General features: G+C 42.3%; 3 protein-coding genes across 5 annotated transcripts; 1 reads left to right on the top strand and 2 right to left on the bottom strand.

The window, feature by feature from the left end:
- Window positions 1–132: 132 nt before the first annotated feature.
- On the bottom strand, window positions 133–1,162 carry LOC127771262 (uncharacterized). Its single transcript, XM_052297129.1, has 3 exons — window positions 936–1,162; window positions 777–835; window positions 133–646 (listed from the first exon to the last, which is right to left on the bottom strand). Exons 1-3 carry the CDS (start codon window positions 1,042–1,044, stop codon window positions 383–385), a joined length of 432 nt encoding a protein of 143 aa, XP_052153089.1. The 5' UTR covers window positions 1,045–1,162; the 3' UTR covers window positions 133–382.
- Window positions 1,163–4,250: 3,088 nt separating this feature from the next.
- Window positions 4,251–12,108, top strand: LOC127770263 (uncharacterized). The gene is made up of 21 exons (XM_052295925.1): window positions 4,251–4,440; window positions 4,554–4,626; window positions 4,733–4,855; window positions 4,993–5,162; window positions 5,416–5,574; window positions 5,873–6,019; window positions 6,187–6,250; window positions 6,938–7,242; window positions 7,560–7,688; window positions 7,822–7,935; window positions 8,026–8,112; window positions 8,886–9,005; window positions 9,114–9,207; window positions 9,309–9,443; window positions 9,534–9,668; window positions 9,831–9,979; window positions 10,057–10,188; window positions 10,683–11,006; window positions 11,317–11,470; window positions 11,565–11,730; window positions 11,897–12,108. The coding sequence occupies exons 1-19, from the start codon at window positions 4,348–4,350 to the stop codon at window positions 11,449–11,451; spliced, it is 2,688 nt and encodes an 895-aa protein (XP_052151885.1). The 5' UTR covers window positions 4,251–4,347; the 3' UTR covers window positions 11,452–11,470; window positions 11,565–11,730; window positions 11,897–12,108.
- A 44-nt stretch (window positions 12,109–12,152) lies between these two features.
- LOC127770264 (agmatine deiminase) lies at window positions 12,153–16,359 on the bottom strand. Of its 3 annotated transcripts, none has more exons than XM_052295927.1 (11): window positions 16,063–16,359; window positions 15,653–15,806; window positions 14,472–14,585; window positions 14,271–14,366; window positions 14,110–14,194; window positions 13,832–13,887; window positions 13,639–13,717; window positions 13,416–13,550; window positions 13,072–13,307; window positions 12,824–12,976; window positions 12,153–12,650 (listed from the first exon to the last, which is right to left on the bottom strand). In XM_052295927.1, exons 2-11 carry the CDS (start codon window positions 15,749–15,751, stop codon window positions 12,561–12,563), a joined length of 1,143 nt encoding a protein of 380 aa, XP_052151887.1. In that variant the 5' UTR covers window positions 15,752–15,806; window positions 16,063–16,359; the 3' UTR covers window positions 12,153–12,560. The 3 variants fall into 3 exon arrangements, with proteins under 3 accessions (XP_052151887.1, XP_052151888.1, XP_052151886.1); XM_052295928.1 differs by lacking the exon at window positions 16,063–16,359 and adding an exon at window positions 15,912–16,030; XM_052295926.1 differs by lacking the exon at window positions 16,063–16,359 and having other exon boundaries at window positions 15,653–15,901.
- Between the last annotated feature and the right edge of the window lie 2,148 nt (window positions 16,360–18,507).

The following is an 18,507-nucleotide window of genomic DNA, read 5'->3' as shown; positions in this document are numbered from 1 at the left end:
GACATAATATCTGCAAGCTAAAACTGCAAACCTGACACACTGGTGCACATTTATGTATGTTACAGGGTGAAGCTAGCTAAAAGCTTTAGCTAGCACCAAGCATGAGCATCATCAGGGACAAAACTGCCCAGTTTCAGACTGTTTGTTCATGGCTCTCTGACTCTCAGGGCTAACAAATGACGCCCCAGCTTGGATGCTATACTAAACCAAAGGCTGTTATTCCATAGGAGTAACTACACTATCCTGCCTGCTAATTTGCTAACTAAAAGAGCAGCTCTAGTAATAACTGTATGTACTACCTATGTGTGTCAGTTCAGATCCTTCAGAGGAGCTATAGCTAAGCTACGCTACACTACACTACGAATATGCAGCTGAAGCTTAGTTAGGGCAGGTCCTCCTCCTCCAGCGACGGCTCGCCGTTGTTGATCGGCGAGCGGCGGCGCGCCTTGGACGCGTAGTCCCTCTTCAGCATCTCGTGCATCCTGGCGACCTCGTCGCGGTGGTGCTTCGCCCACGCCGACGCGCGCATCTCCACCGTACTCCTGCTGCTTGCCGCCGCTCGCCGCCGCCGCCCGCCGCCGCCGCGGTTACTTGCACCGGAGCTAGCTGGCCTCCTCTGCACTGCTCCGCTCGCCGGGGTGGGCTCCTGCAAGCATTCGTCCAGAAAATGCAAAAAGTTCAGTAGGATCGATGAGTACAGCGTACAGATGCGATGCCTACTAGAAAATCAAGATATTGAGGCATATATGTGTGTGTGTGTGTGTGTGTTCACTGACCACATGTCCCGATCTGATGCTGATGGCACTAGAACTGTCAGTAGCCTTCAGCACAGCAACTGCAGGAACAATCAGCACAGGATCGACGGATTATTAGCAAACGATATAGCTAGGACACATGGGTTTATTAGCTCATGAGAGATTGAAGATTGAACTCACCATGGCGAGCATGGGCAACGGGAAGGTGAAGAAGAGGCAACAACAGCAAGGAGATGATCAGCAGGGCAACCGCAAGAAGATTAGCTGCGCTAGTCCTTCTGCTGCTCATGGCGAAATTAACTTATAATCTCTTCTCTCTTTCTGACTTCGATCTCTCTATACGATCGATACGAAATCTTGTACGTACTCTTGTTAGTATGAAGACGGATAGGGGAGAGGATGCAGTGTTGGGGGTTGTTGGCCTTTTATAGAAGATATACAGTGCAAATGCATTGCAGGTTTAGCTAGCTAGCTTAGCTATAGGGTTCATAACTTGATATGCAGTCAAACTGTCAAAGCAAGGCCTAAAGACATCTCTTCTAACCCGTACATCTGTCATGGTTTTGTTTACCAAGCCCTAGGAATAGTTTAACCCATGGTCCTGATTATGCCTGGAGGTAAGTATCAACCATTATTTTCTGAACATATATATACAAGGCTACACCCACCAAAGTATCCAAGAGTGCATTATATTGTATATTCTACACTTGCTCTGCATCATTTCTGAATACCTGTGCAAAACATCATCATGTGGGAAAACAAAACGATGGAAGTATCGTTCTCTCTCGTTGAAGTATCGCTACCCAAAAAAAAAGCAAAGCCTTGTCGATCGTACGTTTGAAAGCTTCGATGGGCGCGGCAAATCATGGAGCGGGATGATTCTTCAGTCTTCACAGCTTCAGTGGTCGACGTGTCACTCTGGCAGCTAATTAACCCCTTTCGATGCAAATTAACGTCGGTTGGCCATGGTGGTAATTAACATGCTACCCATCGAAAAGCTGCCGTGTTGATTCATGCGTACGTGCATGCCGATCGACGGACCTGTGGAGTACCTGTGAAAATTGCATCGTGCGTATTATCGATCGGATTCAGATAAAAATGCCCGGAAAAGATCAGGCGTTAATTAGCCACTTAACTGAGAAAATGATGAGATCCGCTCCGCATGCCAGATTGCGGATTGATTTCCGGTAGCATCAGATATCTACCTAATTACCTATAAGAGGACTCAGACCACGGTTATATTACCACTTGATTACTTGGGTTCTCTTTGTATTTTTCTTTTTCAACCTGCTTGCCCGCCCTGCAGTTGGTGAGGTGGGGATTGATCAAGATACCCCACCTTCAAAGTCACAAGTCACTGACATATGAATCCAATACTCTCTCCATTTTTTAATAGATAACACCGTTGTCTTTTTCTCACATATTTGACCATTCGTCTTATTAAAAAAATTTACGTAATTATAATTTATTTTGTTATGAGTTCTTTTATCACTCATAGTACTTTAAGTGTGATTTATATCTTACACGTTTGCATAAAATTTTTGAATAAGACGAATGGTTGAACATGTGAGAAAAAATCAACGGCGTCATCTATTAAAAAATGGAGGTAGTATTTATTAGGTTCACATATCAGCGATAAAGTCACACGACTTTAAGAGGCTGTTTAGATCTCTACCTTACCAAATCATTGGTAGCACCAAATTCTTGACATGTTTTGGTACTACCAATTTTTTGATTGGGTAGATATTCATTATATATGTTTGGATTGCTACCAATATGATGACAAGTATTGATGATATAGAGAAAAAGGTTCTAGATTAGTGACAAATTAATCATAGGTATGACTAACAATTTGGCTTCAATCCAAACCTATACGATTACTATTTAAGGTACCAATAAATTGGTAGGGCACATTTTGACATCAATCCAAAATAGCTCTAAATTATTAAAATTATGTCAGTGATAAAATCACGTGACTTTAAAGATAGAGAACTTGGTGCAATTTACAGCCTTTGTTACAGGGAGAGCCGGAGAGGGTACGGTCGTGTGCACTCAGCAGTGGCCGTGGCCGTGGCCGGGGCCCGGGGGCGGGCATGCACACGCACGAGGGGCGTTCTGCCCCAAGTCCCCAAGTGCCAACCTGCTGGCGACGAGTGGTGGTGCATGGTGGTGGTGGGTGGCTTTCGGGAGACGAGCTCGCTGCCTCTCTGCTGCGTGCGCGCCTGGACGTACGACGAGACGACGAGTTCGCGCGCGACCGAATCCACATGTATTCATACGCACGCAGACATGGCAAGTCGGCGTGCTGCACCGTCGTCGCCGCCGGCCGGCCGGCCTCGCGCGCGGCCACGTGCCCTCTCATCGTACGACGAGCGCGCGCGCGGCTGCCGATCCCAACCCCACACCCCTCGTCCCGGTCGTCAAAGAATTACGCGCGCACTCACGTAACACGAGTAGAGAAGTACAGATCTCACAGGGATAAAAAAGAACTAATTACCAAGTGGTTCTGCGTAAGGCAATGCTTTTTTTACTAACCGAGAGGCCCACTGTAAAATCGCTGTAAAGTTAATTAACCAGCTAGGTTTGTACGTTGTTCACTTGTTCAGCCTCAGGGTCAGGGATGCGATTTGCCGGAGACTTTTCACTACCAGGGATTCTTGCTACTCCCCATGGAGTCCACCGTGCGCTCGCCTGATTGAGTTCACTGCCACCCGTTGGTTTGATGCCTCCACGCCGGTTCAGAGCGAGCGGTTGGGCAAAATCAGGCGCGCGTCACCGGTGGCGACGGCCGACGTACGGGTGTCGTCGCGGCCGTCTCACAATGCGGTGGCTCGCGCGTCCGTGGCATTGGCACGATCGCACAGATAAACGCGCCCTGCGATTTTCTCAAGCGGTGTATCTCCGCGACTCCACCGGTGTTTTCGCCGGTTCAACGCAGCCCGAATTGGCGAATTTGGCCAACGGCGGCGGCGACCGGCGAGACCACCCCCGATTCCGCGCTTCGGCTCGGCATGTGTCTTTATCCCCAACTGCATATCATCAAACTTTCCTATTGCAGTTAGTACGTGAAAATTCTACAAGTATTTTCTATTTGCGTAAGTTTGGTTGCATTGTATACGGTATACCTACCAATCTCATCACTATAGTGTGCTGCTATGGCCTACACAGAAAAGTAGGATCCATGGGATATAAAATCTTCATCAATCATAAAATAATTAAACCTAACAGACGATCTATTTACTGCATGGTACCCTGACTCTATGAGAGACATTTCCCAGTATTAGGGAAGACTTGAGTACTAGCGTGGCCCAGCCCAGTACACTGCTCGGCTGGGTTTCTGAGCGACCCAGAAGGCCGGACTCTAACGTGGGCTTCTTTCGGCGTCGGTTTCTGGGGACGGGAGTACACGAGGGGGAGGGACGTCTCCGAGGCCCATGAACGAGAGACCGTCTCCGCCACGGCCCGCAGCCTCGGGGGCTTAGCCCTTGTACCGCCCGTCGCGCGCAAAACCCCCACCACGCCGCCGCCGCCGCCGCCGTCTCGTCAGCAAGCGCTGCCCGGAGAGAGAGAGAAAGAGAGACGCGCCCGCGCCATGGGGAGGCCGAAGGGCGGCGCCGCGGCGTCCTCCTCCTCGTCGAAGAAGCCCAAGGCGAAGCCGAAGCAGCGCGGCGGCGTCGACTTCAAGGTGAGTTCCCCCCCTCCCCCCCCCCCCCCTCCCCCAACTGAAGCGACGCCCGCTCCGACGAGCTCACTGGTGTTCGGGTGTGTGTGTGTCTTTTTTCTCTTCGTGGCTCGCAGAAGTACAAGCACAAGGTGGGGCGGAAGCTGCCGCCGCCGAAGAATGCCACCAACACGGAGATCAAGTCCAGAGGTGAGCTGCGGGCGCCTCTTTTTTTTTTGCTCGGTGGCCTGAGGTTTTCGCAGCAGGGCGCGTAATTTAGGGTTTCGGATTGTGATGTGCGCGTGTGTGGTTGCAGCGATCGTGCTGCCGGAGCAGAGCATGGCGTCGGAGAGGGCTGGCATGGCCGTGAACAAGCGCGGGCTCACGCTGCGGGAGCTCTTGCAGCAGACGGGCCACTACAATGCCAATGTGCGCCGAGGTGAGCCACCGATAGGCAGTCTCTGCGCGGACTGCCACCCAGATGGCCAGATAAACAGTTGATTCGATCGATCGATTCGGCCTGTGCTTGATGAGACTAGCTAACTTGGGCTGCACTGTTATGTTATTTTGTTGAAGCTGCGCTGAATGGGATAAAGGATCTTGTTGCTAAGCATCCATCAGAGCTTAAACTTCACAAGGTTGCAATTGTTGAGAAGCTACAGGAAAGAATATGTGACACTGACAAGGTGGTTCGTGAATCCTTGTTCAGTATACTGCAGTCTCTCGTCTTCCCATCTTTGAAAGAGGTATTTCCCCACTTCTTGCCAGTTATTTCTGAATTCGTGAGAGATCTCACGAGGTTGCTATGATTCACAAGCTATTGGTAACTTGATCACTGTTTTTCTTCCCCCAATTGTCTATTTTAGTTTCATCATGCTGACCATACGGGCTCTTCTAGCTACTAATGGATTTCCATATCTTATTCCTTCTATCATTTCCATTTTCTAGTTCTATGCTATTGGCTGCATATGTGAGACAATTGGTATCTATTTATGGCAGGACAATGCAATATCGACACGCAGTACACTGTTTCTGCTGATGGCCAATATTTTGAACGGAATGACCCATCTATCCATGGATATCCAGTTAATGTCTTTCAGATTTTTGGAGCTTGTTGTTATTAATTTCCCATCCTCCTTTCCAGGATACGCTGAACAGGTGAATGGGTTTCTTTCATGTATTGGTGTTTTGAAAGTTGAAAAGGTTCTTGTGTTAGGAGGCAATGTATTGGTGGCTACTTGCCCCTGACATGTGCCCTTCTTCCTTTTATCTCTATTTACAGAAGATGGGAGGTGTTAAATTAACATAAAATATTTCATAGTCTATCTTTCATCAACTAATTATATGTACCAAGGCATATGCTATTGAAACTTCTTCTAATTCCTGCTAGGATTTATGTGAGATTTAGCACATTCATACCTAGTAATAATCTCAGTTTCATTATTTCTTCTGATAGGTCTTCAACAACTTTCTTGCTGTCCTGAGCAATGACAGGATTCATCTCCAGGATAAGAGTAAACTTAACAGTGTCCTTAGTGGGCTCGGGCAGTGTCTTTCTCAGGTTGCTTATGCAACAGAAAATGGTGATGCATCAAATCGACTGGTTTGTACAGTTGAATCATCATTTTATATTATTTTACTCTTAAAATTAGTTGGAGCTATAGCAACTAACTTAGTGAAACAGAAAATTTGCATGTTCAGCAATGTATCTGTATCAAACACCTTCTTAGTCATATTGGAATGATCAGAATCTTTTCTAATCATCTACAGGTTCATAATCTTTCTGGTAGGGAACTTTGGAAATGTACTCTTGATGAAGATAACTCAGGAAGTAGTAAGTCTTCTACATGTTTCCCATGTTTTATTGGTCCCTAATTTGCTATTCAATTAATGTTGCTACGCCTCCTTAAATTCAAATTCATTTGTAAGATAACCAGAGAAAGCTCTGCAGTAAACATATCAGACCACTCAACTTAATCTATATTCATTTACAATTTAGCCTTGTTTACCATGCATTTCTAGCTTGCTAGCTTTTTCATGAAACAACACACTAAACAACAAATTTACTATCTCCAATGAACTGTTGATTTATTTATTTATTTTATTTTATTATTATTTTATTTATTTATTTATTTATTTTTTTGGGGGGGGGGTCACAGTTGCACTTTCCTTTTGGTTATGTGGACTGGAAAATGTTTAATCAGAATAGTTAATTGATTGTTAATGGAAATTTGTTTGGTTTAGTTTAGAATACAGTGGAAGAACAATACTATATGGAAATGACACTGTTGTATTATAAAATATCTTTTACGCTTTTTTAAGTTTTATGCACATCCTACATGAATACTCCCTCCGTCCAAAAATATAAAGGATTTTGGGTAGATGTGACGCATCCTAGTAATATGAATTTGGACTGACTCCCTTATATTTTGGGACAGAAGGAGTACTTGTTATTTCTTTTCTTGTGCCATTAAGTTAAGACAGGCTTGATATTATGTCTTATAAACCTGATGCACTGCAGGAGCATTTGCGATGTCCAATATATTAATGAAGCTTCAAAACCTCTTCCAGATTCTCGTTAGTTCTGTAGAGGTCTCAGTTTCAGAACTTTTTGCAAAGTCAACTATTGATGCTCAGTCAAGTGAAGCATTTTTATCAGCTCTTCACTGTCTGGATCTAATATGTAACATATGTATTCAAGAGGTAAAGAAACCTCAAATGAAATTTGGAAGATCCAAAACTCAGGTTGGACCTGAATGGTTGAAAAGTTCCGTGTTAGTATATGCAAAGAAATTGTGGGGAGTAAACCGTTCATTCCACGAAAAGGTTTCAATTTCTTCCCCTTTTCATTTCTACCTCCATACTACTGGTATGATAATATTTAAAACGTTTCGTGACCAATTAATAGATAAAATATGCTACTAATATGATCAACCAATAGATAAAGCATGCCATTTTTGTGTTCTCTACTCATAGTGATATCTGACTCTCTGTGGTATCAAAACTTTTGGAACCCTGGCTGGAGATTAATTTCAGATTTTGTTCTGTTCCAGACTGTTAATTGTGTTCTTCAGAAAGCCTGGTTATAGCATATCTTTTGCTGACAATCTCAGTGTTTTCTTATGGAACTCTTTTCATGGCAGGGAGATGACAGATATTATGTTTTCAATCTGAAGATTGCTGAAATATTCTTGTGCTTGAGTGCATGTATGGACAACACCATATTTCCAGCTGATGAATTTTGCCAGTTTGTATCTTCTCTACTTGCAAAGGTTGTCTGTGGCTGCCAGTTTCAAGGACTGATTTCTATCACTGGCTAGTTGAAAGTTCTTTAGTCCGCTTGTGCATGTTGTTCTATAGCTATCGTCTTATAGACAGCTATTAATTATTCATTTATTTTGTCAGGCAAAAACACTTCGCAATAAGGATACCATGGAAAAGCATTTGAGCCCACTTATAACTTTCATACCAGATCTTGTATCCAATGCCCCAGATGACTCAAAAGGATATTTATTAGAGGTATGACTAATTTTCCTTTTACTGATCTCTAAAAAGTATTTGGGTTACTTTTTAACATTACGAAAAATGAGAGACTATATTCAACTGCAGGCATTTACAGATGCATTCCGGGATTGCAAGGTGGATTGCAAGCTGATTTTCCCATATTTGGATGCAGTGGGAAAAATGCTGTTTCCTGTAGGTTCCTTCTTTGGGATACATACTAAACTTCCTTTGCTACATAACTTCTTCTCTCTTTTTTTCTTTTTTTTTTTTGGGTGACGTGTTCAGGTTATTAAGAAATAGGACTTGATGAAGAGCATGCCTAGTGAAAATTGCCTACTTGGTGCTAACACACAAATATCTTTTAGGGAGAAATGCATCTCCACATGTACATGCATTACATGCACTATTATAACTGTAAGTGCTTGAAGATCTGGGTGATGGTATGAAGATCTGTAGGTTGATTTGAATTTTCAGTGTTCGAATCTGGATTCTGGAACCACATTTGATGATGATGTTAGTTCATGTACCTGCATGAACATTGGTGGGTTGTCAAATTAGTTATTAGTTAAAAAAAAAGATGGTGAATAGTCCTTGTACCAATTTATATCACACGAAATTCCAAAATAAATCTTTAAACCGCTGTATAGAGAAACATAAAAGAGAACCTTTGTCTAATGATGAATATAGATATAATCAAACAAGGCAAAACTTGCTGTCCCCAAACACCATCCATGCTGAGATTTGAAAATTTACAGGTTGTTAAGTCACTTGGTAGATCGTATGTTCAACTTGTTCCTGGAGGACTTTGCATTCCTCCTTATTAGATGCTCAAAGCCTCAAACTAAATAATTTTGCATATTTCATCATGCTGAGAATTACCTCCCTACAGCTACTAGTGCCAAAAATGTGCTAGTGGATAACGGCTTACATATGCTTTCTATTAATATTCATTTGCCTGTGGTTAGGAAAAAACAGGAATATTATTTGTGGAAAATGATTCAGGCTCTGAATACCATGGTGTGTGGGTAAAAGAGCTACCTGGAATTCTACTACAATCAATTGACAAAGCCCCCTCAGTAACAAAGGTCTGCTATAGGTTTATTTATCCAGTATAGAGTTGGAATACTCAGATTGGGCATTAATGAAACCTTTTCAATAAATAGTGTACTTTATGATCATATGAATTATCATAGGTTGTTTTGGAGCTACTTCTAAGAATTGGACAGTACTTCCCCACAATGGAGTTTGGAAATCTGCGTTCCTTCATTAAGTTATTTGGTGTTAAATGTAAGTATAAAATTACTGGTTGAAGATCTTTTTTATCCTCTATGATTTATCGCTTTATGTGTAATTCCATTTTTCTTGGACTAATGACATTTTGCTAATAGCATCATCAGGAACCATAGAGCTTGGTCCATTCGTTAACCTTCCACGTGATTGCCAAGAACTTGCCATTTCATGCCTTTATTACTTCTCCAACCTGCTTCCCGACACAATGGAGCTGTTGGCTTCTTGTTGCTTTAGTATGCATTTTTGCTTCTCTGTTCTGCGTTTAGTGTCGTTATATTCTTTCCTTTAAGGATTACAGGTGGTACATAATTTATGAAATGCAGGTGATGTGCTGGAACCCACCATATTGTTTAGAATTATTGAGGTTCTACAGTCAACATACAAGGCTGGGAATTTACATATAACAGAGCAACTCAGTTTCTTGTCATTGCTAATGGCACGATTCAGAGTTCATCCTGGTGAGTACTTTTTTTTTTGGAAGGCAAACTTTTCTTAGTTTAAGTGGCTTACTTTAGGTGAAAATTTCATACTATGTGTTTTGCTCTTTAAGTTTTATCCTCTAATGGTTATTTTATCTGACATTTTTTTCTAACAGCTTTCCTTTTGTTTTGTTAAACTAGGGTCTTTCTGTACCCAGGATAATTCCCAGAAGGGCTCAAATATGAATACTTTTAAATCATTGAATCGCCTAATTTTAAATTCTCTATCTGAAATGGGTGATGGCTCCCTGGTTCTTGAGTTAATGTGGGATAATTTATCTAAAGAGATTGTGAGGATTCAAACCATGCTATGTTTTTATGTTTTCACCCAAAATCCATTGAACTCATATATGTTTGTTTTGTGCAGGCACAGATACCATCTTTACATAACATGAATGGATTGTTTAGAATTATTGTCACACTTGATGCAGGAACTTGTAAGCTCATGAACGAAGATGCTATAAAAACTATAGCTGGCTACTTGATTGATGCTGCTATGGTGTGTACTCTTCTGAATTCTAAAGCTCTGGACTCTGGTATTTGCAGTCAGTAATTTGGTAAATTTGTACGCTAATTCAGGAGAACATAGTCGAAAATGGCAGATTAGTCGAAAATGGCAGATTGGCGTATTTTGATGTTAGAAAACCTATTGCCTATAGATCTGATATAATCGGATCTAACATTATTTTATGCATATTCTTTGAAAACTATGAGAGTTCATTAACAGAGCATATTTACGTGGTAGCATAGGGAGAGTATCGTGAGTAATAAGCTCTTCACATCACCTGGTGAAGCGCAGAGTGTCAGATTGAATGCATTACGGCATAAACGTTTTTTTCAGTTACACTAGCTTATGGATGGTAATTATGAGTTTGACACCTGCAAAGCTTTTGGCAAACTCTCCTTGATTAGTTCATAAGCATTGCTTTATCGCTGTACGCTTTTGGTTTTTGATGAGAATTGATTTCACCCAATTTTATTGTGTACATGCAGGATTTGTCTAAAACCATTGAGCTTGGCTTTCAATCTGATAGGACAAGACTATTTCAATACTTTATAAAGCCTTGCATAATCATATTTTGCCAGAATGAGAAGGTTCTTTGCTGCGCATTGGAGATGCTTAAATCTTTTGCAACAGGAGATGACCACGTGCTTTCATCTTCATCCAAGTTAAACTACCCAGGAGAGCTTTCACATCGAATTTGTGTTGTCACAACTATACTCATATTCTTATGCAATGATGGAAAACTCCATAAAAACCTTTCTTTGGGCAAATGTGTTATTAAAGGTATCCTGCAACATACAAGGCATCTCATGGTAAGTGGTGATAACATAAATGCCTTTGTTTGGTAGCCATATTAACTGATGAGATTTCAGTTTCCTACATATTAGTCATTTTTCATATTAATCTTAAATTCAGGGAGGTCAGAATATCAAGGGCAAAATTGAACATTTGTGCATGTGAATCGTATGTAGACTAGTTTGTTGAATTTGTTCCTACTATGAGAGAATATTTGTCCTGTGCTGTACCTAGATCACTATCACTAGCTTGCTCTATTATGCCTAAATGTCGTTGTTGTGAAACTGGCCTTCCTAATGAGTTTGCTCTATTCAATACTTGCTGCAGGATTCTAATGTTCTTGATGTAACATATGAGGACAAGCAGAAGTTAAGATTTGCATTTGAGCAACTAAAGACGAAAGCATTGCAGTTGAACTGCTGGGACAGAAGTGAGCTGGAAGGGTTTTCAAGCACCACGTAAATAGTACCAAATACTAATGGTATGTGGGCTCCGTCATTGTTTGCTAATTATGTTGATTTATTGTTTTTTTTTAAAAAAAAAACGAATGAACTTACTTCCATCCCATATGATAGGTACTGCCGTTATGTGAAACCTTACTCTGCACGGGATGAAAATTTTGACGAACTGAAGAGAGTGGACATGGTGACTGGTGAGGGGCAGAAGGATATGTGCCATCCGACCTGCGTCAGACTGCAGTATACACCTCTGCTGTTCAGCTGTTACCAACACTTTACGAAGGTCTGTACTTTACCCAAAGATTAATTTCACACTTCGATTCTATCTTAATCCTATGTTTCCCAAACGGTCTACGATTTGCCATAAACACACGAGTTTGTCGGGAGCACTAGGTAGATTTGTCATGTTTGACAACAACGTGCCTGACAGTAATATCTTGCTATTGCAGGTGGCCGGAAAATGCATTGTTCACATGTTGGGAACGAGGTGGTCCACTGGTCCATGTATCATTGTGGTACAGCGCTTGGTTTTGATGCAACAGAATTGCAGTTTAGACTGCTCAATAGACCATAGGTTATTTCACCGAAAGGTTTACATTTCAACCTACATGTCCATGTAAGAATCCCGATGTAAATGTAGAAATTTTGTTTTGGAAGTTCATTTCGGGCCTCTCATGTCATTGTTTCCACTTCCTGCATATATACTTGTTTCACCGAGACAGCCTCAAAGCCATTTTCATTTCCATTCGCCTGGTCAACGTTGGCAAAGGCCATAAGGCAGTTTCCAACGTGCTTACACTACTGCAACTTACAACCATATCCATCACGCTGGTGCAACCACATCCCCTACACACAAGCTCACAAATCACAATGTTTGTCTGCGGCCTTATTCTATCAACTCATTCATTTGGTTTTGGGTAATCTATCACATTTGGTTTTGGGTAATCAATGGTGTATGATCGGGTCGCCATTTTGGGTAGCAAATGATGTAGCTTATCACGAATTCACGATAGGGCATGGCTGCTATAGTGCCATCTACTCCCTGGACATATAGTACTACGAATCTGGACTAGTCCCATATCCAAATTCATAATACTATATACGTAGTATCATCTACGACGGGCGTACAGGCTGCTGCTGCGTGATGCAGTGTATGTTTCCACCTGCCAGGACGATTTCTCTTGCGCCTTCCACCATCACCACCTGAAATTCACGGGTTCCGTCAGAACACCCAGCACAGTTTTGAGTTCTGACGTCGTAGCCATTGCCAAGTAACAACCAACAGCCACTGCTTGCTTGAGCTGTGGTCGCTGACAGACAGAAATCACAGCATCGTTGGATAAAGTTTCGAAGTGAAATGGGTCAGTGAAGATCACCTCATGATCAGGAAATGCCTTCTGAAGAACAGCACACGCTTCTTCGTCCCACTTGTCGCCAAAAGCTGGTGCTACAATTCCGCCATTGGCTATGTAGAAGTTTACGTACGAGGCAGCCAATCTCGTGCCTGGTTCCCTCGGTATAGCATGCTCCTAGAAAAAAAAAGGACTATTCATTCTTAGAAAGGGATGAACACGCTCATTTTCAATGGATTGAAGTTAGTAATGAATATGACAGAAATACTGACTGTTTTTACAACACCCTCTGACTCTTCCTTTGTCATGTACAGAGGCCCTGGGACGTGGATTTTCACAACTTCTATCTGCCGTCCTTTCGCATCAACGGACTTGGAGAGAGTTGAGAGTGCATCAACGGACCTTTGGTACTGTGGGTCGTTCTCATCATCGGTCCATGACAAGAGGACCACCCCAGGTTTAATGAAGCAGCATAGATTGTCAACATGACCATTTGTATCATCATCACCTAGAGAAACCATTGCAGGCCTATTTATCAGTAGAATGGTTGAAGAAGCAGGGAACAGAACTATTATGGTTTTACACCTTTATGTGACAGAATGTTTTTGGTGGTTACCATAAAGCCCATGAGGTATCCAGATGACCTTTGCGACTCCAAGAAAATCCTTCAGCTCATTCTCTATCTCTAGTTTGGTCATGTTGGGGTTTCTGTTAGGATTCAACAAGCATTCTTCTGTTGTGATGCATGTACCTGTTGGAATATGGCAATTCATTAGCAAGATACCAACAAATATACTGAAACTATATGCTTGTCAGCAAAGATTCAACACATGAACAACCTTCTCCATCTACATGAATGCTTCCACCTTCAAGAACCATCGTGTGTGGAAATCTAGGGATCCTCTCAATCTCAACTATCTGAAATCAATGTCCAAAACAGAACTAGTTCTCAGACCAGATGGAGACTAGCAAAAGATCTTTTTGACCTTGAAAGATGTCAAATTTTCTTTAAGAAGGTTATTCTCTTCTTACTTTCTTGGCAACATAGCTGTCAAGGCTCCAATCAACATAGCAACCATCAGTGGCTCCTGCAGGCATTAGCAGCACAATTCACTGAATCTTCATACGGAGCAGGTGCAAAGAAACTAGCATGTCTTGATAATGTACGCTTTTCACACTGTTAATAACAGACACTAGCACAAAGATTTAATTTGTGAAGAAAAATGTTTCATCACACAAACAATCTAATTGAAATAAATAGCATGAGAAAGAACTGAATAAACATATTACTCAATATAAGAACAACATACCTCCCCAGGCGTTAAATTCCCAATCAATTCCTGCTATATTTTTTTCTGTGATTCCTAACCCTGGTGCACCTTTACGGACAATAAACTAAAAAACAGGGATACTGTTAGCAACCCAAACACTGGAGAGCAAATTTGGAATAAGAAGGCTTGAAGTAGCATACAGTGGGACCAATATCACGGAACCAGCAATCATTCATGCTCATCTCGACCACCCTGATGTTTGGTTGATGTAGCATTAGCTCATGGACATAGGGATACTGCATGAAACAAAAGTATGAATTGGTACCACTGTGCAATCAGACATGATCGTGCAACAATTCACAACACAGATCATAGGAGGCAATGTGGAGAAAATCTGTTACCTGCTTGGCACTTGCACATATAGTAACAGACTCAAACTTTGAAATGGCAATAGCAGTTCTTGCAAATACTTTTCGAGCTGGACCAGCAAGCTCTCGCCAATTGTCTCGACGCTCCTGGGATTCAAAGTAAAAAGAACAATGCTCACTGTTAACCAAATGCTCACTGTAGTATAGATCAAGGATTGGGGAAGAAGATAGATGAAATGGATACAGTCTGCTTTTCATATTCAAGACCACAGTCCAAAATGACAATTATTGATATTGTCAAGTGGATATTCCACCTAACCACTCCCTTTCAGAGTTACATATACTAAACAGCGATTAGACAAGACAAAATAGGGCATGTACAGGGTAGAGTAGTCCACAGATGTCACTGCAATGATCAAACGATCATTCATGATTATAAAATACATATATGTAGAAAATGTCAATGTGCCAGTGTTTAAGCAATGTGCCACAGCAACGTGAACCAAGACAAGACAGGTAAATATCTCTAGAATCGTACATCAGAAAAATCAGACAGCAAAGAAAATGATGGTCATGACTTATAGATTGAGTCAATCAGGGATAGGGAACAGTAGAGCTTTAATAGCGTGATGGTCCCAAAATTACAACTTTATTTATCCCAAAATTACAACTTTATTTATGCGTGAGGGGAAATGATTCATTCATTTGTACTAAAAAAATGAAAAAAAATCATTCTTGAATAGTTTAAGACAAAAATGATACTGTCGTTTGAACAACCAATGTAGCCGCCTACTTAAAAAGTAATCCATGTGCTTACAAATCAAGAGTAATAAAGTTGTGGATGTTCCGGTGAGGCGGTGATAGAATCCAGCCTAAAATATGCTCGTAAGCTAGTACCGATTCAGAGATTCCAACTTGACGAGAAATAAACAATACCCCAAATTGCTCTGTGCACTTAGTAGATGGGATGGATTGATCCCGAGACCGCGGCGCGCGGCCATCCATCAAATCCTTTCACTTGGGAGGAAACCAAATTCTACACGACGCGGTAGGATTTACTTGTTTCTTCTTTCTTTTTTTTTTTGGTTGGCGATAAAAATCGCGAGGATGGATCCATCGGAATTCAGAATCCAAACGGAGAAGCGAAGAACAATTAAACAGAAAAAAAAAAAGATGAGGAACCAGAGGGAGAGAGATGAGGGAGAAGTACGTACAGGCCAGCCCATCCAGCACTGCTCGTGCGGCTCCCACTCCGCCGGCATCCGGAACCCCATCTTCGCCGGGCGCCCCTCCATCGTCGTCGCCTTCGCCATCCTCCTTCTCCTCTTCTACCTGATGAACCACCTCTCCTCCTCCTCCTCCCTAAACCTATATATCCAAAATACCCGCCTGATTAGCGCCCAATTGGCGAAGGATCTGCGCTCAGCAAAAGCAAAAGCGATGGGAAAAATGGGGGCGTCCCACGACTCCCACCCGCATCAGTTGCTTTATATACGTAGGCGGCGGGGCTAGGCGCCACGTGGCTGGAGGAGAGAGGGGAGTGGGGACCCTTCCCAACAGCTTCGCGTGACCAAGTTTGGCCACACGAACCTCAGCAACTTTTGTCAGAAAAAAAAAAAAGCACCTCCACGAGAAACAAGAAAGCGAGAAGCCGTCAGGGAGCTCGCCGTCGCTGCGTGGGGCTCGCCGGAGTAGGGGGCGCTCGGGGAGCCTCCCGAGATCCGCCGCTCGGCGCCGCCGCCGTCCTCCGGGCGGAGCTCCCGAAGCTCGCCCCCCTCGCGCGCCGGTGGCGTTGGCGGGGCCCGCGGCCGGGCAGCTCCGGTGCTGCGCCTCCACCGTCGACGACGGCGTCGTCGCCGCAGCCGTCTTCCGCCGCGCCGCTGGACGCCGCCGGATCTGCCGCTCGTCGCCGCGTGGGCCCCTCCACCCGCTTGGAGGAGGACGGAGAGACCGACGAGGAAGAAGGAAGGTCGCGATGCGCTGCCGCTGGGGCCACATGTCATTGGTGGGGCCTACCTCCTCAGATGCGCTTTGGTGCTGTGCAAATGTAACCACTAGGGCAGTGTTCGGCAAATGTGTAAGGCAAATGATTTCTCACCCCTCTTTAAATCTTAACCATTCATTCTCCCTCATCCATTTAATTCTAACCCTTCATTCATTTCCCAATCCCAATCTCACCCCTCATTTCCCATTATCCAAATACACCCTAGATTTTTTTTACTCTTTGGTGTTAGGTTCGGATATGATGGTTACTTAAAATAGGACGAGCTATTAGCATACGATTAAATAAGTAATTAAAATAAAATTGAAAAATGGGTTATATGATTTCTTAAAACAACTTACTAGCACTTTGGTAAACGTGTGTTTGAAAAAACGAGAAAGTATAAGTTAGGAATTGGTATATCTGAGCACAACCTTACTAAGTGGGCATTTTTCTTGATGCTACCGGGTTAAACATTTCATCGTTAATGACACTAGCGCAGACACCCTCGCTTCCTTAGCAACCAAGCGTTCGAGATGTAGAGCCGTAGAGGGGTCAGTGTTAGCCTCTTTAGCACCGATCCTCTCCATGTCAATGAAATGGCTACCACGGAGGATAAAGGGGTGTCGGTGCCAGTGTTATTAGTGACCCAATAATGTGCCAGTGTTATTAGTGACCCAATAATGTTGGCACTGAGGAAAATAGGTCTATTTTAAAATAAGTTTATCCACAGATCTACTCTCTCTATTTCTATTTCATGTTATAAGTCATTTCATTTTTTTCTAGTCAAAAATTCTTTAGATTTGATTAAATTATATAAAAATTTAGTAACAACCACAACACCAAATTATTTACATTATATATAACATTGAATATATTTTGACAATATATTTATTTTATGTTAACAATATTATTATACTATCTTTTATAAATCTGATCAAATTTAAATAAGTTTGACTAAGAAAAATCAAAACAACCTACGATATGAAACGGAGGGAATATTTGTAAAATAAGTTTTCAAGCAGAGCTAAAATGTAAAAAAAACCCACACAGGAAACTGGGGATTGGGGAAAGACGGCGTTGCTGGTTTGATGGTTTCTGTTGCACTGACCTGCTGACCGGTGGGTCCCACCCTTGGGGTGGGGGCGGGGAGGTTGTCAGTATCGCTGGGGGGGTGGGGAGGGGGGGGGGGGGGAAGATGCAGCCAGCCACGAAGACATCGATACGTGAGGACGGAAGGAAGGAAAATGAATTGTGATCGAGACCGTGTCGTCGAGAAAACTGGATGTGTCGCCACGTGACCCGGACCAAATCATTGGCTTGAAAGAAACAGGGCGCTATAATTCCTCCAAGTCATCTACACAATGTACAGCAACATATATACTTGCAACGTAATACTCCGTCCGTTTCAAAATATTTGACACCGTTGTCTTTTTTTAAATATGTATTTGACCATTCGTCTTATTTTAAAAAAATTAAGTAATTATTTATTTTTTATATCATTTGATTCATTGTTAAATATACTTTCATGTACACATATAGTTTTACATATTTCACAATTTTTTTAATGAGACGAACGGTCAAATATATGCTAAAAAGTCAACAGTGTCAAATATTTTGAAACGAAGGGAGTATGTGTAATGGAGGAGGGTGGCTCTTACTTAATTTACTTTACTTTAGATCAAGTTTAAGTTGATGCGTGTGCGTAAGTTTGTATTGAGGGGATATACATATGGTGAAAAATCGATGAGTTATAACTAAAAAAATTTTCTTGACCGGATTCCTGAGTACCCCCTCCCATACTCTACCTCCGCGCCCTGCTAAGGAATGGGATATACTACATGTATGGCATTAAGCATATCTATTACGGAGTAGTAATCAACCAATATTATTATTCTCTCTCCTCTGTCTCTTACTAGTTATTTCGTCCGTTCAACGAAGAACCAACTAGTATTGGATGTGCCACATCCAGATTTGTTTTTTATGGGAGAGGGAGTACCACTTCATCATTAAAAATTCCGTGTGGCGCTTTTTAACAGATTATGATGTTACATCATTTTTTTATTGTCAGATATATATAGAGAAAAG

Source organism: Oryza glaberrima, chromosome 4 (genome assembly GCF_000147395.1).
Source record: "Oryza glaberrima chromosome 4, OglaRS2, whole genome shotgun sequence".
Lineage (NCBI taxonomy): Eukaryota > Viridiplantae > Streptophyta > Magnoliopsida > Poales > Poaceae > Oryza > Oryza glaberrima.
This window is presented reverse-complemented; position numbering and strand designations above follow the sequence as displayed.